At 49.9% G+C, this 22,696-nt stretch overlaps 1 protein-coding gene and 1 long non-coding RNA gene across 5 annotated transcripts in view; both read left to right on the top strand.

Moving 5' to 3' along the window:
• Positions 1-9,766, top strand: part of MAPKAPK2 (MAPK activated protein kinase 2) — a 45,128-nt gene extending 35,362 nt beyond the window's left edge. The window contains exons 2-10 of one of the 4 annotated variants that reach the window (XM_039881726.1): positions 4,370-4,509; positions 4,699-4,772; positions 5,048-5,127; positions 5,633-5,759; positions 6,375-6,450; positions 6,850-7,025; positions 7,273-7,358; positions 7,476-7,556; positions 8,120-9,766. In XM_039881726.1, the coding sequence (XP_039737660.1) occupies positions 4,370-4,509; positions 4,699-4,772; positions 5,048-5,127; positions 5,633-5,759; positions 6,375-6,450; positions 6,850-7,025; positions 7,273-7,358; positions 7,476-7,556; positions 8,120-8,263 (984 nt within the window). In that variant the 3' untranslated portion in view covers positions 8,264-9,766. The remainder of the gene's footprint in view (positions 1-4,369; positions 4,510-4,698; positions 4,773-5,047; positions 5,128-5,632; positions 5,760-6,374; positions 6,451-6,849; positions 7,026-7,272; positions 7,359-7,475; positions 7,557-8,119) is intronic. The other 3 variants (XM_039881727.1, XM_039881728.1, XM_039881729.1) reach the window with 3 other exon arrangements.
• Positions 9,767-15,656: 5,890 nt separating this feature from the next.
• Positions 15,657-21,456, top strand: LOC120617931 (uncharacterized). The gene is made up of 2 exons (XR_005657082.1): positions 15,657-19,713; positions 20,646-21,456. It is a non-coding gene; the product is annotated as an uncharacterized LOC120617931 (long non-coding RNA).
• The last annotated feature ends 1,240 nt before the right edge of the window (positions 21,457-22,696 follow it).

Below are 22,696 nucleotides of genomic sequence, written 5' to 3'. Positions count from 1 at the left end.
TAACACCTTAAATGAGGTGGGTGGGAATGGTATCTCAGTTGCCCACCTCAGTTGGACTCTAACAGGTAGGGGCAGAATAATAATAGCAAACACTAATGCAGTGGTGCTTGCTGTGTGCCAAGTACCACTTAGTAATTTACATAACGTGCATGTGTTAACTCATTTAATGTAGACAGGTACTGTTATTATCCTGTTTAACAGATAGGAAACTGAGGCACAAAGGCATTAAAAGGCATTATCCTGTCCTTATATCTGTGTTGCTGGTTCGAAGGCTTCAGGTCCAGGCTCTAGTTCTTCCCTTTTCTCTGGTTTGGCCAGGCTTCGGATGCTGACTACTCCGGAGTTCTCATGTGCCTCATGATGGCAGATTTGGTGGAGGGAGATAAGGGTGACCATGAACAGATAGAATTTAGGTTCCATCCTGCTTCCCTCCAGGTTCTGACAAAGGCAGAGAGAGGCATGGAACAGTATTTTGGGAGAGCTCCCATGTTTTCCTTATTGCCACTGTCACCCTAGATGTCCCCCCAGCAGTGGACTCTGTTGGCTGGTCCCTGGTCCATGCCACACTGGCCTTGCCTATTACGTTGCAGTCTAGCACATCCCAAAATTAATCTTTTCTACTGTGCAAGAGAATTTCAGATGCAAACTTGGAGCGGGTAGGAAAGGCACAATATCTGTTCCAGGTTTAGCTAGGGCTTAAAATATTTCACAATCCCTTCCAGGCATTCCTTGTCTTAAGAGCCTGTGTGACTTTTTAGTGAGAAGACCCTTCCTTCAAACTCAGACCCTTGGAGCTGTAGTCCTAGGCCTTTGGCTTCCTCTGTCCTTGTCCATGCCGGAGATGTAGGGCCTTTCCCAGGTGACTCTCTTGGCTTCTGGCTAAACCTACCCACATCTCTGCTGGTGGCCCCTGGCAGCAGCCTGGGAATCCTGTTTTCTCTCCTCTCCCATCTCTTCTCTGGCATGGAACTCAGGCACCTCCCCGGCTGTTCTTTACTTAGCCCTGTACTCCAGATTAGCACATTCTTGAGTTCCTCTCTCCAGGCTCTCTGCACACCACAGCTGTCTACAAAGCCTCTTTGGCTCTTCATGGCTCTGCTGTATGAATTCAGCCAGCCTGCCTGACTGATTTGAAGGTCTTGTGGTCATTGCTTGCATTGATTTTCCTATACATTCAGGGACTTATGATAAACATGTGCCTGGATGTCAATTACCAGTCTTCATGGGAAATTCTTATTAGGTTTCTCTTAGAATTGAAAAATATTACTCTTTCCAATTTGCTTATTTTGTTAAATTGAATCCAGTTTTACAGATGAGAAAACCTTTTCTAGAAATGTAGATTGGCTTCCCTGCCTGATACAAGCTGGGGAGTTCAGAACTAGGATGCGAATTATGTGTATTTCCCAAGGCCAGGTTTGTTGTACTAGGTCTGTCTGGCTCCTCTACCAGATGAAGAATTGTGTATAAGCCTGGAGGTGGAATGTGAACCCAGGCTTTCTGACTGCAATTCTCTTTTGCCTGATGCTGGACACTCTTATAGTGTCTAAGGCAAAACAAAACAAAACAAAACAGAACTTTGAGTGTGTGCTCTGGGTTCATGAGAGGCTGAGGGGCATGAACTTGGATTTGGGCTTTGTCGCGTCCTCATTTCGTACAGATCCGTTGGTTCAAGTATAGAACTGGATCCCAGGTGGTGGTCACTAGGCTACAGACAGAAACCCAGCCTACAGTTATGCTGGTGACCTGTGCTGGCTGCATCACGTGCTCCAGCCTCAACACAGACATGATGGAGAGACTCCTGTGCTATGGCAGCTTGCTAGTTCAGTGATGAGCGTCTGTCTAATAACAAAGTACTCTTAGAGGTGTTATTTCATTAGCTGCTTATAATGGCTTTAGAAGGGAGGGAGCCAGGTAGGTATTATCCTTGCCACCCAACCTATAGATATAAAATGGGAAAAGGAAGATAAAGACCTTTCCAAGGTTATGCAACCAGAAATTGATAAAATTCCAGGCCTGGGCTGTGGTTTTTCCTGATTGTAAATCCGTAACCTCTTGTTGCCTCTGAGTTAATTTGACAACTTTGTTTCTTCCTTTCTGGGCCTCAGTTCCTACATGCCTGTAGGGGGCGATAGAGGTCTTTCCTGTTTGGCTGCTCTGAGAACTTTGGCTCCTGAACACTTTGAACTTACCAGTCTTACAGCACATTATCTTAGTGAGTTATAAACATTTTCTATGTGCCTATCTCCCTTATTTACCCCGCCACTCCTAGCCTGAATTCTTTCAGATCAGGACCCTTCTATTTGATCTTGACATCTAGCATAATATGTGACCCATAGTAGGAGCTCAGTAAATGCTTGTGGAATTAAGTTACATGCATGTGAAATTAGTCAGTTCCTCCTCCTACTCCTCATAGAACTTGGGGAAGGAAAAGAAACTTTTTTCCTGGTCTATCCAAATGAATGAAGTTGAGCAGGGCAGAACTCAGCACCTGTGCAGTGCCCTCAGAAGGCCACTAGGTGGCAGTGTGACCACATGGGGACCTTGCTTTCTGCCTGCCCTCTAGGAGGCTTTATTAACAGCGTGCCTGTTTGGGGATTGCCTCTGCCAAGATAGTATGCAATTGGCGGTAGGTCTGAGACTGACAAGTCTCAGCCTCCACTCCTCTAAAAGCTGTGTGGCATAGTAGAAAAGGCTGGGCTTTGCAATCTACCAGGCCTGGATTCCAGCTCTGGCTTTGCCTTTCCCCAGATTCTGAGCCTGGGACACACTGCTTCTCTGAACCTCGGTTTCCTCATCCTGTAAAATGGCAACTGTTGTACAGTTAGAAAAAGTCAAGTATATCATGGGCCACAGCATAAATGAATGCTAGTTTTATTGTTGGAAAGTCCCATGTTTGCCTTTCACTGCCCTCTGTAATCTGGCTCCATGCTGGCCATCTTATCTTACTTACGAAGCTTCATGTACTTTCCAGCAGGTCTCTTAGCCCTCCCTGCTGCATCACTCACTCAGCTGCGCTCCATCTCAGCCCAGTTCCTGCCGGTTTCCTGCGAAGAGGAAACTCTTCTGCGTGTTCACTTCTCAGCCCGACTGTCCCTCACAGCCCCGCTTCTAATGTCCACAGCACTTGGGGTGTGTGTTGTATAGGGCTAATCTGGACTTCCCACAAAGTTGGTAAATCTGTAAGAGTCCTTGTATTAATTATTTTGGCATCTGTGCTGTGCACTTAGCAAGACATTCTGTAATGAGATTGACAGCTACTATTATTGAGCACACACCAGGGACTCTGCTAGGTGTTCGGCAGAATTATTTCATTTAATCTTTACAACAAATCTGTCCTGTTGTACCAACGGATGTATCAGGATGCTTTTGGTTCTTACCAAAAAAACTTCATGAAGGATGCTTGGTGATGTCAGCCAAGATCCAGGTAGTTGCCATCACCCTGGTTCCCTTCCTCAGTGTGTTGGTTTATTCTCTTAGGCTCCTTCCCCTTATGGTACCAACGTGACTGTTACAGTCTCAGGTGCCATATGCAGGAGGAGTGGTGTATGGTCCTTGTGCTCCCTTTCAGAGGCCTCTCAGCAGATTTCCTACAAAGTTCTTGGCTAACGTAGGGTCTTAGACTTGTTCCCAAGCTAGTTATTGGCAAAGGGCCTGAGTCGAGATTCAGCCCCCGAGACTCGTGAGGGATCCAGGCTCCATTAGTGCCCCTGGCCACCTGGCCCACAAAAGAAGAGGGGATATGAATGAGGCTCGGAGTTAATAATTTGCTCAAGGTTGCAAACCTTGTAAGAACCAGGTTTCGAACTACATCGGGCTGACTCCGAGACCATCTGTTGGTTGAATGAAGTAAACCTTAGAGGTAGAAAGACCGTTGCTTGGGATTTGGTGTGCTGGGTTTGAGGGATGGCGGAGGTACCTTTTCCTATAGGTTCTTGAGTCTCTTCTCTCTCTGGGCCCCGTCCATTGTTGTATTGGTGTTCCTCTTCTGTCTTTCTCCCATGCCTCCATTTCCCCTGCCTTCCAGTGCCCAACTGCTGCCTGCTTTCTCAAATGGACTTCATGCCCTTAGCTGGAACTAGTCAAGGGCTGATCTCAGGATAGCTGTCAAGGCCCCACGAAGGGTCATATTGAGGTTTCTTTTAAAGCAGATAAGGGAGCTGTAAAGTTGTAAGTCAGCATTTAGGAGAAGGAGATGCTAGGGAAGATGCCAGGGGGCTTGTAGAGGGCCAGCAGTAGTGAGGAGTTTGTGGTGGATCAGTGGGGATGTCGTCAGGCTCGTGGGCCAGGACTTTGGAATAGGCCCACGTGGGGCAGCGGGCAGCGGGCCCTTGTGGAGACTGCAGTTATTCAGGAGGCTGTTGCCTTGCAGATGCTTCAGGACTGCCCGAAGGCCCGGCGCGAGGTGGAGCTGCACTGGCGGGCCTCCCAGTGTCCACACATCGTGCGGATCGTGGATGTTTATGAGAACCTGTATGCGGGGAGGAAGTGCCTGCTGATCGTCATGGAGTGGTAAGTAGCCTTACCTATTCTGTTCTTGGCTCAGCTTTTCCCTACTCCTTGCCCAGGCCCCTCACCTTCTGAGGACTGCCCCGATGTGCCTGAAGCTTAAAATGTAAATGCTTGATTTTTTTGTGGGGAACAGTGGAGAGTGTTGGCAGGCTGTTGTGTTCCCCAGATCTAACTGTGGCTTTGTTTCAGTTTGGATGGTGGAGAACTCTTTAGCCGAATCCAGGACCGAGGAGACCAAGCGTTCACAGAAAGAGGTAGAAAAGGTCTATTGTGGGACAGGCCTTGGGGAGGCAGGGCAGAGAGGTGTCTGAAGGGGACCCTCTGCAGTGCCTGCCATCGTGAGAGACCTGAGGCCTGCTGTCTCCCCCAGCGTCCTCGGCTGAGCCAGAGTGGCTCCTTATGCCTTGGTTTCTGGGGTGGGTGGTGGATGGAGGGAGCCTTAGGCTGCATGGGGGAGGAATTAGTGTATTGGGTTTTCAAATCTAATGACACATCTGGTGACTTTCTTTTTCTCTCCCATCTTCTCTCTTCTCTACAGAAGCATCAGAAATCATGAAGAGCATCGGTGAGGCTATCCAGTATTTGCACTCAATCAACATTGCTCATCGAGATGTCAAGGTACCAGCTGTTCATCATGTCCCCCGGACCACCTCGCCTGAGGTGCTGCAGAGGGCCCCGGGGTCATAGCGACCCTGGGAAGGTTGCCAGAGTTGTCCTGCATCCTTGCTTCCTGGTTCCTGAGGGCGGAGTGGCGCGGGGTGCCATTCTTCGCTCTGGGGGCCCTGCCCTCTCTGGCCAAACCCCAGAACTCAGTAGTGAAGCGTCTGTGACTGTGCCCAGCTTTGTGGTCCTCTGAGTCAGTACCACACAGTCACACTTTTGGTTTCTCTGTCCCTGTGGCATTTGGTGCTGGTTCTCTGCATTAGTCTCTTATCTCCAGGTGCACATGAGCTCTCGGGAGACAGGGAGCTGGTCACATTTAGCCGACATCGCTTACAGTGTGTGGATCACAGGGGCTGGACAGTGTTGTTGTCTGAAGAAGGAAGGAGGGTTTAGCCTTTTGATTTCTCAGGGCCCCTCACAGATTCACAGGGTTGTTATTTCTCTGTCCCTCTTTCTGTAGCCTGAAAATCTCTTGTACACCTCTAAAAGGCCCAACGCCATTCTGAAACTCACTGATTTTGGCTTTGCCAAGGAAACCACCAGCCACAACTCGCTGACCACTCCTTGTTATACACCGTACTACGTGGGTGAGTACGAGGAGGCCCATGGGCTCGTCCTTCCCCAGAGCTTTTCGCAAACCCTCCTCTTGCTGGTCTCAGAGCCACAGGTCCTAGGAGACTCCTGTCCTCAAGTTCTTCCTGGCTCTGGTTCTGCTGCAGCCTGGCCCGAAGTGGGGCTCATCAGAGTTAGGCTGGGATTGAGGCGTCCCAGAAAGTTGTCTGCCTGAGATTGCGGGCACGATTTTACACACGTGGGCACTTTCCCGAGAAGAGCTGTCCTTTCCGTCTGATTCTCAGTGGAGTCGAGACACAGATTTGGTTCTGCTGGCCCAGCTATCAGGTGCAGGATACACTTTCGGAATGTGTGTGTCCAATTAAATGAACGTTGTAGGTCCGAGAGGCTCTTGCAGTTCAAGAGTTGTTTCGTCTTAAGATTCTAGCCCTTGGGTTCCTCTGGGAGGAGGGTCGTGCTCTCCTCCGTCCGACCCTGGGCTGGATTACGGCTGTTCTGCTCCCACTCCCAGCCACGGTCCCGTCATGATAGTCCAAAGGGTCGGAATGGGAGCGTCATCTCTAGAGAAACTGGGATAGATCACAGTGTTCTGAGGGCCAGACCCATCCACGTTGACCTTTGGTTTGCAGCTCCAGAAGTGCTGGGCCCAGAGAAGTATGACAAGTCCTGTGACATGTGGTCCTTGGGTGTCATCATGTACATCCTGTGAGTGTGCTGGGGTGGCACCGGGGAGGGAGGGAGCCGGGGCGGGTGGGGAGGAGGTGTCTGCCTCTCCCGGCCGAGAGGAAGAAGCAGAGGTTAGCATTCCTCTTCTGGATGGGGCAATCCCTGGGAGTCCCCTGCATGTCCCCTTCTCTCAGTGCTTAGCAGATTCTCATAGCTAAGTTGCGGGTATAAACTAGCTAATGGGCAGGAAAATGTGGACTTTAGATATTTGGTTTGTTGGATTTCTGGGCCCTCTCCTTGACTTTGTATATTGAATCAACGAACCCCAATTTCTCTGTGACCTTTACAAGAAGAAGTCTGTTTTTCACCTTATTCCTGGTGCAGGGCCCTTAAATAACACCAGCTCTGCCCCTCTCTTCCTGTTTCCCCTCGGCTCAGGCTGTGTGGGTACCCACCCTTCTATTCCAACCATGGCCTTGCCATCTCTCCGGGCATGAAGAGTCGCATCCGAATGGGCCAGTATGAATTTCCCAACCCAGAATGGTCAGAAGTGTCAGAGGAAGGTACGGAGCCCATGTGTGCATGTCCGTGCGTGTTGCTGTGCACACGTGCAGGTGTGTGTGGGCATTGTCTCATGTCGGTGGTGAGCCACGGGTCTGGCCGTACCAGCCGGTTATGTGCTGCCTGTGTGAAGGGTCTGTCAGGTGGGGCAGCGTGATGGCCCTCTGGGTGGCTCCTTGGGCAGTTGGCCCCCGTGTGACACTCAGCCCCCGCCCCTGGTTTCTCCCTGAAAAGTGTGGGAAGGAGCAGGAGACAGAGAGTGGCCCCTGAGCGGTCTCTGTCCCCTGCCCCACCCCACAGTGAAGATGCTCATCAGGAACCTGCTGAAAACAGAGCCCACTCAGAGAATGACCATCACAGAGTTTATGAACCACCCCTGGATCATGGTAAGCCTGGCAGGTTGGAGACACCTTGGCCCTGGGAGACTGTCCCTTGGGACGAGGGCTTAGCCAGGACTCTGCCCTGCCCAGGTTTCCACTTGGACCCTTTTTCTCTCCCCTCAGCAATCAACGAAGGTCCCTCAAACCCCACTGCACACCAGCCGGGTCCTGAAGGAAGATAAGGAGCGGTGGGAGGACGTCAAGGTGAGGGACCCCCTGGCCAAGCAGGGCTTGGGGAGGCAGCTCATGGGGACGCCCAGGTTACACAGTAGTGCTGGCCGGGGAGGGTTTAGTTCTGCATTTTCTCACCCCAGAAAATGTCTGTTAGGACAAGAACAGCGACTCCGAGCCTCTTCCCAGACCAGTTTAGGGCAGAGGATTCTGTTTCGGTCTAAACTCGACTTGGCTGTTTCCTACAACCTCTCTACTCCCCGAGTCTCTAAGGCAACCTGAGAGGCCACCTGGTGCTATCTCCTCATTTTGCAGATGAGAAAACTGAGGTCCAGAGAAGGGGAGTGACCTGTCGAAGGTCACACAGCTAATACCTGGCTGGGGCAGACCAGAAGCCAGGTCTCCTGACTCTCTGCCTTCCCGTGGGGTCGCTGGAGTGGTGGCAGCGCCGGCCGGGCTCTGCCGACCGAGCTCGGTGCTGCGGCTGCTGTCAGCCCGAGACCCACTCGCCAGCCGCCTCCTTCTTTCTGCTCTCAGCTCTGCCATCCGGCCCTTACTGTGTCTCACGTCTCTTGCTGTAACCCTCTTCCCCCCAGGAGGAGATGACCAGTGCCTTGGCCACAATGCGTGTCGACTACGAGCAGATCAAGATAAAAAAGATTGAAGATGCGTCCAACCCTCTGCTTCTGAAGAGGCGGAAGAAAGCTCGGGCCCTGGAAACCGCGGCCCTGGCTCACTGAGCCGCTCAGCCCATCCTGCTCCACTGGAGGACAAGCAATAACTCTCACCCTGAATATATTTTTTAAATGAAGAGACACAGACTGTCCACTGCTGCCTCCCCTCCTCGGCTGCATGGACCCAGAGCCTCGTGAGAGGTTGAATTCTGCCTTGGATTCTGGCCGCCCCAGAGAGGGAGAGGCTGGGAGGTCGGGAGGATGTGGAGAGAAAGGAGCAAGATGCTCTTGAACCTGTGCTCATTTTGCAGTTTTATCAGTAATTTGACTTAGAACTTTTATGAAACTTCTTTTATTGTTCTTTCCCCACTCTTCTTCCCCGCCCAAAGCCCTTCCTCTTGTTAAAGGATGTTTGTGGAAACTGTTGTAGGGAGTGTCCCCATTTCATCGCATCTGCCCATTTTCCCACTACAGCCTGAGGCTGCCTCTGGCTGAAGCGTTCTGAGAGCTCAAGGCCATGGAGGGCTGAGGCCAGGATGCCACCTGCCTCCCCTGCCGGAGCCCTCAGGCATCACCAGTGTGCCAGATGGATAGGAGTGAGTGCGGTGTGTGTGTGTGTGTGTGTGCGCGTGCGTGCGTGCGCGCACCTGTGACGTGTGCCTGGGACTGTGCATTTGTGGGGCCAGGGGCAGGCAGGGCTGCAGAGAGAGAGGCCCTTCTACCTTTGGCCGACTCTGCCCTCGTCGAGCCTGCCACAGTGCCTGCCTGGAAGCCTGTCTAGACTGAGCCGGGCCCTCCATGGCCTGCCTCTGGTAGTGGTTTCACGAGGTGGAGAGGAGTGACTTGGGCACTGGCCCACAGTCAGGGAGACTGGACCCTCTGCCCCTAGGACCCTGACTCCCCACTTAGTGCTTCCTTGTCCTCTGAGGCGCTGATCTATCAAGTAACTTCTACTTCCCCTTCCTGCCATTATTAACCCATTCTTATTTTTTCTTACATTTTTAGCCATTTCTCAGGCCTCCTTTCAGCTCATGTGGATGAGCCTGGGCAGTTTATAAGTGACACAGAGCTTCTGCGTTGTGCCTTGGCCCTGGGGGCGTCAGCCAGCTACCCCCCTGGACCAGGACAGCACCACTTCTGTGGTCCGCCCGCATTGTCCATTGTGTGGCTTAGTGGGTGGGTGGGGGCGGTCTTCGTACCAAAGATGTCCCGACTCTGCCCCTTCCCCATTAGCCACTTCAACCCCCTCCCCCCCGCAAACAACTTGGCTTCATGTGTCCAGGCAAGTGAGGGGAGGGGGGCTCCCCCAGTATTGCCGAGGAGCAGCATGAGGAGAGGTCCTCTGTGCCATGGTCTCTTTGGAGCGGGAGTGGCAGTGATACTCCAGCTTTCATCTCCCTCAGGGCAGGGTGGCGAGGGGCACCCAGGGGCTCCTCTGGCATGGAGGAAGGGCTCTGAGTGCCTGTAGCACCTCCCGTGTCTAATGGTGTGTCCAGCACTCAGATTGTTGTAAACTTGTTGTTTTGTATGAGCGAAATTGTCTTTACTAAACAGATTTAATAGTTGAAAGTTCTTTCTCTTCCTTCATGGGGCTCAGACCCTTGACCCTCCTACCTCTCCCATTCCCACGCGTGGAGAGCCGTCGTGTGTGTCGGGAGGGCAGAGGCTGCGCGTCCTGGGAAAGGGGAGGAGAGGAGGGCAGGGCCTCTGGGGTGACCAGGAGCCGGCGCCTGCCCTGTCGCTCTGTCGCCCTGTCCAGGGCTGGCTGGGTCAGGCCTGGTGCCCGCCCATCACTGCCGTTCTCCTTTAAGCAGGCGGGGGCACCAGTGAGGGCGAAGGAGCACACGCCCTTTTGCCAAATACTGAACCAGGAGCCAAGGCGCTTATGATTCTTTGACCTATTCAGCCATAGCCAGACATTGGCACCCTCGGCCTGGCGGGACCAGCTGGCTTGGGGGGTCCAAGGAGAAGAGGGTGGTGGTGGTGTGGTTCAAATCTTGGGAAAGAGACCTGGGGAGCAGGTTGGTGTAGTTCCTGAAAGTTCCACGAGGGGGCGATAGGGGCCAGGCAGAAACCAAAATACATCAGAGCTGGAAGAGGCCTCAGGGTTCATGGGACCCATTCCCCTCCACTCACAGATGAAAGGTTCATGGGACCCATTCCCCTCCACTCACTGAGGGTTCATGGGACCCATTCCCCTCCACTCACTGAGGCCCAGAGTGGGATATTTGAGCCCCACGATGACCTGGTTTGCAGTAGGGCCTAAGGTAGAAATTGATCTACTGACTCCACTGTTCTCCCTGCCAGATGGTAAAATGGTGCATCCTAGATAATTTCACATTTTCTCACGTGATCCTCAGAGCTGTCGGGGAGAGAGGTGAGGCAGGGCGGTTATCCCTGTTTGGTGAATGAGGAAACCAGTGGAGAGAGTAAAGGAATGTGCCGGAGGCCAAACGGCTAACTGGTTTGGACTAGGACTTGAGATCCCAGGCCTGGGTGTCTCTGCCCTCAGACCCCGTCTCCCTTCTGGAGGAGAGGCCTCCTCATCCATTCAGTCATCGGTCGGCTCACGTCCCCTCCGCCCAGGCTCATGGGTACAGGCAGCGTGGCCCCTGGTGGCCCCATGACCTCCCCTTTATAACTCCTGAATGGATCGCTGTGGTTCGTTCCTATTTTGAAACTCTACCTATCACTTCGAAACCACTTTTCGGATGAACCAGCATGAGGCTTTGCTTTCAGAGAAATCTAGTTGTCTGAGCTTATGAAGGTGTCAGAAGTGATAACTTAGGGCAGAGGAAATAAGGTTAGTAAGTATGGAATCAGGTGAGAAAGGTGAAGGGAATTGTCAGCACTCTAGTCTTCGGAGGCCGTATTTTCTGCTGCTGCCATAATACATTTTGTGATTTAGAACAACACAAATTTAGTATCTTATAGTTCTGTAGGTCATGAGGTCTCACTGGGCTAAAATCCAGGCCTCAGCAGAGCTGCATTCCTTTTGGAGCCTAGGAGATTCCGTTGCCTTGCTTCTTCCAGCTTTGGAGGCTTCTTCAGGCCTTGGCTTGTGGCCCTCTTCCTCCATCTTCAAAGCCAGCAACACTGCGTCTCTCTGACCCTCCTGCTGCCATTTCTCTCTGACCTCACCAGGAAGGAGTCTTAACTCCTAAGGACCGATGTGATTAGATTGGACGTACTCAGGTAATGCAGGAGGTCCTTCACTTTAATCTCATCTGCAGAGTCCCTTTTGCCAAGTAAGGTAACATGTTCACAGGTCCAGGGATTAGGATATGGGCCTGTGTGTGTCACCGCTCTGCCACAGAGGCCTGTCTCCCAGCCTTCTCATCCTCCTGCCCCACACTTTGATGCTGTTTTGCTTCCTCCTCTGTCTGGGTCAGCCCAGCTCAGGACACTTTTGTGGCCTGTGAGAATCCGCCCGGAGCTGGCGTTCAGAGAAGATGGCTGTGGCGAGGGGCCAGGAGGGCCCAGCTGGGCCAGTGGGGCCTGGCCATGCTTTTCCACTCTCCCCCATGCCCTGACCTTATGTGCTGGCTGGCCCTGTGATGCCCTTTCTCTAGGGTGAATTTAACCTCTTTCTGCTAAACCCCCAGATGGAATGGAGATGGAACTTTTGTACCTAAAGGCAGATGCTGGCTTGCATGACTGTAGGGGCGCCAGGAAATGATTCTCAAACACCCTTAAGTGGTGTGAGACGTAGACAGGGCTTATGGACACACTTGTAGGCACCTGCTGAGAACGGATACCTGTGCAGCATTATTCTCCTTGATCTCTTCACCTCCAAGGTAGTCAGCCTCGCCTCTGAGGAAACAGCCTCAGAGGAGACGATAACTCTCCTAGGCCTTACAACTAAGCAGAAGTGAATGACATATCTCCTGCTTCCACGTTTGGAGTTCCTTAAGGAAACACACTGCAGGCGTGTTGATAAGGATGGGGGCAGGGTGGGGGAGGAGTGGAGACTGGATTCCTCCCCCTGAGTAGAGCTGTTTCCTTTTCTGCGGAATGGGAGTGACATTCCTATGCCCTGTCGCTATTGCGAGGAATTCAAGGAGATGGTTAAAATTCTTTGTGCTTTGCCAGTGGCCTTTATCACTATAGAAGTTCCACACTCAGGTGTCTTGCCCTGCCCAGGGAACCCCAGGTTTGGAGTGGGGCAGTGGTCCAGGGTGGGTCTGTGCTGCTGCCCTCAGCTTGAGGAGCATGTCTCTGAGTCTTGGGTTGAGGAGGCAGTTGGGTTGGTAAACAATAACAGTAAATTTGGGGTTTTCCTTTGGCTGGGTTGGTGACAGGAAATGCGGAGGGCTGTGAATTACAAGTGGGTACAGTGGGTAGGTCGGCCTGCTCAGGGTGTGAAGGAAATTCAGGTATTCAAGGGAGGCAGGCGGGGCTGGCGAGGCTGGGGAAAGTGGCTGTCCCATCCACTGGTGAATGTAAACAAACCTGCTGGGCATCCCCAGGTGGGCCAGAGTGGGGACGGAGGAGGCTTTGGGGTGCGCCCTCAGCCCTGGAAATGTAGCCCCTCCCTGGCTCTGTCTCTTGAAGCCCAAGTTTGGGGTCCCCAGCCACCCTGCGGGGAGTCTAGCTGAGTTTGGGAGTAACCACTCATTTGGAAGAGACACCAGTTTCCAGCTCTAGGGGGACATTTGGTGCATTTATCTAGCTCTCTCCTGCACTCAATCAGACCAGCATGAAGAGACCACCCAACAAACTCACTAAATACCCAGGCACTTAGCGTATTCCTCACGCCTTGGGAAAGACAAGTGTAAGACCTAATTCCTGTTCGGTCCCTGACTAGTGAGATACGAAACACAGGTTCGGCAGCGAGAGGCCTGTCTTTCTCCACATCCACAGGATGGACACACTTTGTAGTCTGAATCCATTTGAAACTGCTCCAGACACTGAGGGGTGTGTCATCCAGGCCCAGGTGGCCCAGGGGAGCTTCCTAGGGCCCTAGAGGTTTTGAGACTGGAGAGATGAGTGAGTCGAAAGAAGCGTGCCCTGGGGCTGCACCCTCTGGACGAAGCTGGGGATGACATCGGTCCTCCCCTAGCCCGGACACGTGAGGCTTACGTGCGGCTACGGCAGGACCTTGAGACGTGGAAGCGCTGTTAGTGGGTGTGCGGCGGTCGGGCTGAGCTCCTTGGGGCCACGCTTTGAGCTGGTTGGTGCTTTGGCCTCCTGGGCCAGAGCTGCTCTTTGAGAAGACCTTCCCTACAAGAGTAAAGATGTCATGGTATCATTCAGCTCATCATGAGCACCTACTATGTGCAACGCCCAGTGTCCAGGATGTTGGGGTGCCGTGGATGAGTGAGAAGTGGGTCTGTCCCTCAGGGGGCTCATTCTGGAGGAGCAGAGGGACATTAGCATGACGGAGGACAGGGAGAATCAACACTCATAAAAGGGGGTGGTGGCTGTGGCCGAGACCCGGGAGCCCCTGAGGAGCCTCGCCCTAGTGTCTGAAGACAGTTGTGATGGTAGAAAAGAGGGAGCCGCATGGGGGAGGTTTTCGCACCGGGGCCAGTGTCTTCCTCATCTGAGTCTCAGTTCACCTCTTTTGCCTTCTGGTCTGAACAGCTGTCTGCTCAGCATTTCAGCTTGACCTTTAACCCCCGTCGGTTCTGTCTATGGGAAATCCGATTTACCCTCCTCAGGGGCATTTTTGGTGTTTTCGGTTCATTTTCTCTTGTCAGCCCCTCCAACCTGGATTCCCCTCATTCACCATGTTTATTTCTCCAAAACCAAAATTTGGGAACGTATGTCTGACGGGGATTTCCCCGTCTATTCTACAGTCCATTTATTTTTCAAGAAGTCTTACGAAGTTATACCTTAAATTTAGATCACATTTAGTTATACAGCTTACAAATCACTGGAGGAGAGGGCAATGTTATATGAAATTGGGGGCAAGGGTCCTTCTGGAAAATCAAGATGAATGGTGGTCAGGGCTTCCTGCTCTTCTCACTAAAAAGCTGTGGCTCTTTGCCATCCCTGGTCATCACGGTCCTTACACCTCTCAGTATATTAAGCATGAAGCCCCCAGGAGCGTCTCTGTTACAAAAACAAGTTTTAATGTGCCCAAGCTTCCACACTTTTTTTTTTTTTTTGCACACCAGCATCTTCAGCCTAGGGTTATCTTGAATGTACATCCATCCACTGGAGGAAATAGTTCCTGCTCTGAGAAGAAGTTTCTGCCCAAAACCTCTGGCCAAGGAGGTCTTAGCTGTCAAGCCCGTAGGATTCCAGGTGGGGCTTGGGGCAGGCGGTGCTGCTGAGAGGCCCTGGGATCTGAGAGGCACTGAACTGCCATGCAAATGAATTGGTTTGCATAACTTTCTTGCTCTAAGGGACAGTGAAGTTTCCTACCCCATCCTACAGGCCTGCCAGGATTTGCAAGTGAAATAGTGGGACTGGCTTTCCCCTTTGCCATTGTCCTCTCCTCCCAGGTCCTCTTCTGGATTTTATTTCAGTCCCTCAGGTGCTGTGTGACCAAATTCTGGTCTTAACCTCTCTGATCCTAGGGGATGAGTGTTCCTGGGCTCTGCGATGCAAAGTATCTGCAAAGGTTATGCAAACGAACCCCGAGTCTGGGTGCCTCTGGCCTGAGTCCAGGCCAGTTGCTAGCTCAGGCCACTGCTTGTCTGAAACCATGTGAACCCTGATCTCGGCCCTGCCTCAGTCTCCGTAGCTGTGGGCCCCTTCATCAAATAGCTAGAGCTTCCCTGGGCTACGAGGCCTCAAGTTTCAGAATGAGCTCAGTTCTCCCAGCCCTTTTCTCTAACTTGAGACCTGTGGTTCTGAATTCACCAGTTGGAGGTTTGCTTTTCAAAGAAACCAGATCTCATCTGAATCTGAGACCAGAGACATCGGTAGCCTGCGGTTCACGGAGAGCTGGTGTCTGCAGTAAGACCTGGAGGGGACTATGGGTTTCGGGCACTCCGCTGTCTCCTTTTCTGGTCAGAAACCTATTCTAAGGAAACAGCCCTCATAGTGAGACTCTAATCTTACCTCTCACCTCACTCACCCACCCACAGTGGGAACAAGAGAGCAGGTCATTCTCTGAGCTGGTCTGCAAGCGGAAGAGGTTAGGAAGAAATCCAGTCTGATCTATTTTCTATTAATTTCTCTACGTACATCTATGCTTATAAACCTAGATGAGAAATTTCTTTGAAGGTTATAATAGGTATAAGCGGAATAATTAGACCTATTCTGCAATTTGCTTTTTTAAAAAGTTGGGGCGAAATACACGTAAAATTTACCACTTTATTTTTCAGTATAGAGTTCAGTAGTGTGAAGTATACTCACATCGTTGTGCAGTCTCCAGAAAAAGCAACTTGGTGTTTTAATTTAGCACATCTTAGTGAATGTCCATGTCAGAACTCAGAATCATGATATTCTTTTTTTTTTTTTTTTTTTAAAACAATGCAGAGCAGGCCTACAAGGCTACAGATGTCCCATAATTTATTTAACTATCTTCTATGGGTGGCTGTTTCATTAATTTCCATTTTTTTTTTTTACTACTAATATTAATGTTGCAAACATCTTATACAATATCTTTGTGCACATTTGTAAGGATTTTTGTAGGATAGAGTCCTAGAAGTGGAATAGTTAGAGCAAAGTGTATATACAGTTTTGGTTTTGGTAGGCACTGCCCAAGAGACTGTCAATTTGTGAATGAATACACTTTGCATATTGCTTTCTGAATTGAGCAGCCCATGAAAGGATTGGCTGTCAGCAGTGAGGCAATATGCGGGTAAAATAAGTTAGCTGAGAATAAGAGGACATTTGAAGCACTTCCCCAAACATAAATGCACACCCTTAATAGTATCATGGGTGACTGGAAAAATCAGATCTGGAGGGGGCAAGGGGATTCCTTCAACTTCTACCCACTTCTGTGACTCCGCTCACTGAATTATAGTTATTTGCATATATTTTGGGTATGTAGGCAGAGTGGCTCAAAGGCAAATCTGAGGTTCAGCCTCATTCAGCCTTCTATGGGTGTTTGATCTTGAGCAGGTTACCAGACCTGCTTCTCAGACTGTGGCGTGAGTGTCCCTAGTGGGAATACCAAGGAGATGACGGTGTGCAAATGGCTCAGATGTGAGACTGAGAGGCGGATGCTGTAAGAAAGGCCCAGAGGTCCACGAGAGGTTCCTGGGGAAGGGTTCCCCCTGATTCGGGAGAACAGAGAAAGACAGACACATGGCGGAGGAGATGTTCTGACTCAGGCTTGTCGGTGTTGTGGGGAACACAGGAGACATGCAAGGATATTTTTCTCATTAGGAGATGAATCACATTTTATCCCCCAAACCCTTTGCGGGATGCTGATGGTGTGCCTAGTCCTCTGCTGATTGCTGAGTTTGAGGAATGAGGCCTGTGATGTGCCTGTCAATAAATTGCTCAGATGCACTGGGCACAGAGAAAGCTTTGGAGTTGTATTAAACTTGGGTTCAAACTGTGGGCAGGTGACTTGACCTCTGTGAGCCCGAGTTTATCAACAAGTACAATAGGGATAATAATTGTGGAACCCCACAATTATTATAATTTTTATTATAATCATACATTGTATACTTATACCTATAATAAGTATATAATATATAATGATAATTTTATTTTCTTACGTAAATATAATTCAACGAATCATTACTAATTATATTTAGGATAATTAATTCATTACTTACGAGAACGCACCTCACAGCTCTCAAATTCATTGCTGCATCTGTGCTAAGGCCATGCTTCCCTCGCCTGCCCCCTGGGTGACTGGGCACAGCAGGGATGTTAAGCACATCAGTTGCTGCAGTGACTGTGACTCTAGGGACAGCGACTCTGGCTGGAGGCTTCCCTGGCCCTTCCTAGACGGCAGAGTGGGCTAGCCCGCGTGGGCTCCCTGGGCTCCTGCCCGCTTTTCTCCTCAGTGGGGTCAAGCGTGGTCTGATGGTGCTCCCAGCCCAGCCTAGCCCGGCTCCCCACTATTTTCTCTCATAAAGACATTCCCCTCATAAAACCTTTGCATGTTTAATCTCATTTTCATATCTGCTTCTCAGAGGACCCAGACTAGCATAACATTTCTTACCTCATAGGGTTGTTTCAAGGAACAAATGGAAAATCGTGTACAGGCCTGAGTATATGCCTGGCATGTAGTTAGCACTCATTATCATGTATCAGAGTAAGCAGACTTATTGTACCAAGGCGAGCAGGTTGACTTAACTAAAAAGGAGAGTTTGGGTTTGGGAATCAAGCAATGTGTCTTCTTCCTGACCCTCCACTGCTCTGTTTTCTCCTGAGGTCTCTATTCTCCCTGCCCCTGCCCTTGCTGTCCCACTCCCTCACATATGTCCTTTTATAACTGGCAGTTGTCCCTGCGGGCGTCCTGGGTTGGCCCCTGATTGCTCTCTGCCTGGGTAAAGGTGATCGCCACTGTGAGGCTTTGGTTGAGGAACGAGGCGGCTAAGGGTCTGCCGCAGGCATATCCGGGCCCACTGGACTTGCGGCTCTTTAGCCCAGCAGAGAGGCCCCCACCCATGCTGGGATGTGGACTTGCTGGGAGGCAGCGTGAGTACTGGGTGGGTCACTGGGTGGATGTTAGCCGCTGGGGGTTGTGAGACCAAGGGAGGCTGATGGGAAGACTGCCTTCCGAGTCAAACAGGGGCCATGAGAAGAGAGGGTGAGTCACAGAGTTTCTCTCAAAACCCCATGCCCCTGGTATCTAGAATGAGCTGAGAAAGGGGCCCGCCAGCCCCCGCCTCGGCCCCAGTTCTAAGAACGTGTCCCCTTTTCTCCCCTCCCACAGTTGCCAAAATTAATCAGGCCCCTGACTTTGGGGGTATGGGTCTCTTCTCTTAGAAGAATTTGGCAAAGAAAACCACTGAGTTATATCCCAGTAAATGCGGTTGCAGAGATTAGGGCTGATTGGGAGGAAATGTGAGAGGAGCTGTCTAGTTTGGGTTTTAGAACCTGGCTTTTTCTGCTCACACCAGCAAAGAAAATGTGTTTCGAGTGATATAGGAGAGGCTGTGCAGTGTGGTGTAGGCTGGAGCCCTGGACTCCTACCAATCCGGGCCATGTCTGGCTCTGCCACTTGCCTGCTCAAGGCTCTCAACCTTTGTAAGCCTCAATTTCCCATTAGTAAAATGGAGATGGGAGAGTGTCTTTGTCATAGTGTTTACGTGAGAATAATTAGCTGATCGGTATAAACACCTGGCCCAGTTCCTGGCACATGTGTTTGAAAGTCCAGTGAAGAAACTTCTCAGTGCGGCTCAGAGAACGCTGGCCCCCTTCATGACCTTTTCTTCTTCTCTTTTGGATTTTGACCTCCAACCACCCTATGAGGTAGTGGTATTATTATCTCCATTTCATAGATCTGTAAACTGAGGCTCAGCTTGGTTAAGTACCAAGTAGACAGTTCTTTGTAGTGCTGATGTTCAGCAGGAGTTGAGAGCCTGATGGAACACCTCTCAGAGGCACAGAGGAGGCAGAGAACATCTTCGAGGCTCAGGGAGGCTCAAGGCCCCTTGTCAGGGACCAAACTACGGTTTAGGAACCTACAGCACTCGTGGACCTGAAGGGCCAGGACGACGCGGCATTGACCATTCCGTGCCGCCGCCACCCAAGATGGACCGTTCCTCTTTCGGAGAGCTGCACAACTCATTTCCTTTAAGTTTCGTTCATGGGTCACTTTTTCAATGACTCCTGCCCTTATTGCTGCTCTATGTAAAACTCTTTTCCCACTGCTGACTCCTCACTCTGGGCACTCTTTGTTACCTTCCACGGCTTTATTTTTTAAAAATCGTTTTTATTGACATATGTCTATACGGAAAGTTACCTAATTTTTTCCTCATAGACCCAATCACTTAAAAATCTCTATAATTTACTTATTTATAATGACTGGGATGTACATTCCACAGGGCAGGGTCTGCTTTATTTATTGCTATATCCCCGTGTCTGGCACATAGTGGGCCCTCAACTATTTGCTGAATCTTGGTGGGAACTTATTCTTGCAGAGAATAAACATGCACTTTATAGTCTTGTGGTGAGCATCACTGGCACTGTCTAAGTGCCAAAGGGCATGGCAGAGACAGCTGCATAAGCTGGGACAGGGAGCAGCCCCCAGAGGTCTGGGAGCCCAGGAGGCTTTCTGGAGGAAGTTAGCTGGCACCTCAATACTCTGAGTTCCCCTGTCACCCGAGATAGTGCTCTATTCCTGACAAAAGGAACACCTTCCCTCTGTCAGACCCCAATACCTCCTGCTGCGGTTTCAACCCATTTCCTTTGTTCTACCCTCAGTGAGTCCTGTGGCAGTAACCGCACAAACCATTCCAACCCACCTCATTCCTCAATCCCACGTACCAGCCGGCAGAGTGCAGTCTGCTGCAGACAAATCACCCACAAGCTTGTGTAGCCCTGGAAGGACAGGCTGAAAACACTTGCCTTTGGAGTGGGGTGTCTCATGGGGGCACTCTGTCAACACTGAGCGGAAAGCCGACACACAGAGGATGCTCAGTGGATATTGGGTGAGTGGATGGGTGAAGCTGAGGATTAGCAGTGGATATTGGGTGAGTGGATGGGTGAAGCTGAGGATTAGCAGATGCCCTGCTAATGATGGTGACATCATTGCAACTAATTTTTGGTTGTTATTTCAATTTGTTATTTATTTGTGTTTTAGTGTTCTATATTTATGCCACTTTTCCCAAATAGAAGTTTCCAAAATTGTGTTCAGTGTGGTACAATATGGCTGGATATAAATAAATAAGAAAAGCAACGAAAAAGGAAAATGAAAATGGGACAAGAAGGAGGGGAATTTATGCCTCCAAAGCTCTTACTCAGAAGCTGAAATGCACACGTTTAAAGCCCTGCCGGGGTCCAGGTACTTGGCTGCCTGCTCCCTAAGAATGAGCCATTCTTAGGACAGTGCTGGGCCACGGCCCTCTCATGGGACGTCACAATTCTCATGGGGTTTTTGCTCCTCTCTGGCTTGCATCGCACGCCCCTGCCAGGCACATCAGAGGGCAAGTTGGGTGCTGGACATTCTGGAGGCACCCCTAACTCACAGAATCTCAGGGCTGGAAGCCTGTAAAGGGATACTGGTGTTTCTCGATCTTTCTGGAATCATAGAACACCAAATCATGTTTTTCATGCTTCACCCCTATAAACCTTTTATTTAAAAAGTATCCCTACATAGAAAGCAAAGCCCAAGGGAATGTAGTTTTTTAGATATTATGGTCACAGGAGGTCGCATTTCACCAGTTTTTACTAACAGAAAATAGACAACAATATTATTTTTCCCAATTCTCATAGCATATTTGCCATTGCTTTTATAGAATCTAGACTAGAATTCCATGAACTCTATAGCTTAATTCATTAGTCCCAGAGTTTACTCCCTTCCAGGAAAGAGCTCTGTAGCCATGTCAGAACCCACATCCTTTTTGTCTTGGTTTGTCCCCAGTGCTCCTGAAGAGTGGTGAGTGGTGGGCTCCGTAGACTCTTTCTGAGATGACACAGCAGAGGCCTTCGCGGCGAGGCTGACGAAGTTTCAGATGCAGAGCCCGATGTATATGGACTCTTTTCTAATTTGGAATCTGTAGCTTTTTTAAAAATTTATTCTTAAAGACAGCTTCCAGATTATTTAAGCCTCACAAAACTAGGTCCATTGCTGCTTGCTTTCCACTGCAGCAGAAAAGGCCGGTGGTCCACAGGAGATTCCTGCCCCTTTCATCGTTATTGCTGGGAAGTGGCTGCAGGGCCAGGGACCACATTTTCCATCCCCTCAGGGACTTGATTCTCATTAATGGGATATGAGCAGAAGGGATATGCCCACTGTTTCCAGGCCTGACCTACTAAACTCCCCATGATCCTCCCTTTTCCTTTTTGCCTTACCTTCGGGCTGCATGTTGACTTCCAGGAAGCCATGTGTCCTGATGGCAAAGTGTACTTAGGAGTCTGATTACATTTTTGTTGGCTGAGTGCTGATAGTCTTCAAGCCCACTCACTATTCCCCTTTTCTTTCCTATCCCTCAAAACTGACAAGGAAGCTTGCATGTGTCCTCCTTGGGCACTGGCAGGCAGTTAAAACTGTGCCGATCTCTGGGCTTGAGAATTCTTACCCAAGCCTCATCAGCTAACTGTCATAAAACTTCAAGCCGGTGACCCCTCCCTACTCTCTCTCAAGCCAGTTGGGGGTGAATCTGCTTGGGAACCTACCCTACTCCCCTAAGAAAGCCTCATTATGTGAGTAATAAACCTTTCCATACCCTCTATGTGTGTGTGTGTGTGTGTATTCATCCATCCTGACATTTTGAATCACATTTACGGGGTGGAGGGGTCCATCCTGTCTCTGAGCCTCCCTGAGCATGAATGACTGTGTGGAACAGAGTTCTTTTCTGTATCTCACTGCCAACCCCTCCACACACATTCTTTTATTTTTTTAATAGAAAAAATAAAATAAAATAAAATTTACTCGAATTTCCACCACTTAGAAATAATCATTTTTTACATTTGGTGACTTTATCAACACACATTCTTTTCATGCGTGAGAAATTGTTGCATTGAGTCATGGAGGGTTTAGCTGTTACAGCAGCCAGTGTTACCTTCACCAACACATCCAATGATAAAGCTGAGTCTCTTCTCTAGTTCTAATCATTTCCTCTAATTAATCCCAATATCCTTAGTAGCTTTTGTGAATGTTGAAAAAAAAAAAAATCATTGGATATTTTCCTTTCTGGTTCAAGAGAAGGTGCTGACGCTTTATCTAGTGAAGAGATTGTGGATAGCAAAGACATTTGATTTAGAATATAGGAATACAAATGCTGTGATTCTGGAATGATGGATTATTGATTTGTTTTACAGTATTAATGTGACTTTATTCATTCATAGTGTTTTCTCATGGGAAAAAAAATGGAGAGAGAAGAGGGCTATCCAGTGCTATAAAACAATAAGAGGAGGAGGGAAAGGAAGAACCCAGCACCGCAAAACCAACCCTCAAATAAACATTCCCTGGTCTTGGGTCACCAAAACCCAAGGGAGCTGCCAAGCAGGCAATTTCCCACCCTCTCTCCTCTCTGTGAATTCAAGATTTCACTCAAAGTGTTGGTTCCTGGCAATAAAGATGGAGTTACAACTGGCTCATCTCTTACTTAACAGCTTCAGCTTCTGACACATGTTGTTCCTGATATGTGGGCCTCTTTTTTCCCCTCAGTCTCCTGCTCACTCAGTTTCTATGTGGAAGGCTTCCCACTGCTTCTCTCTACCTTAGAGTGGAGTGGAGTGACAGATTATAAACCAATGGTGTGTGAGCAAGTAGAAGAGAAGGCAACAGTCACTAGGATCCAGTGAAGGTTCACTGTTTAGGTCCCACCTTTAAGCTTGAAAGCCACTTGTCAGAATTGTGCTTGGAGAGACACCTGAGTCAGAAGGTGTCTGTAAATGTGGGTGCAGAGTCAGACTCAGAGGAGTCTCAGAGTCATGCCTGGGAAACTAAGTACCTCAAATCTGTAAACT

This window comes from Pteropus medius, unplaced genomic scaffold (genome assembly GCF_902729225.1).
Source record: "Pteropus medius unplaced genomic scaffold, Ma_sr-lr_union100, whole genome shotgun sequence".
NCBI classification, from domain to species: Eukaryota; Metazoa; Chordata; class Mammalia; order Chiroptera; family Pteropodidae; genus Pteropus; species Pteropus medius.
Note: the sequence above shows the minus strand (reverse complement) of the source record. Positions and strands in the feature narration are given on the sequence as shown.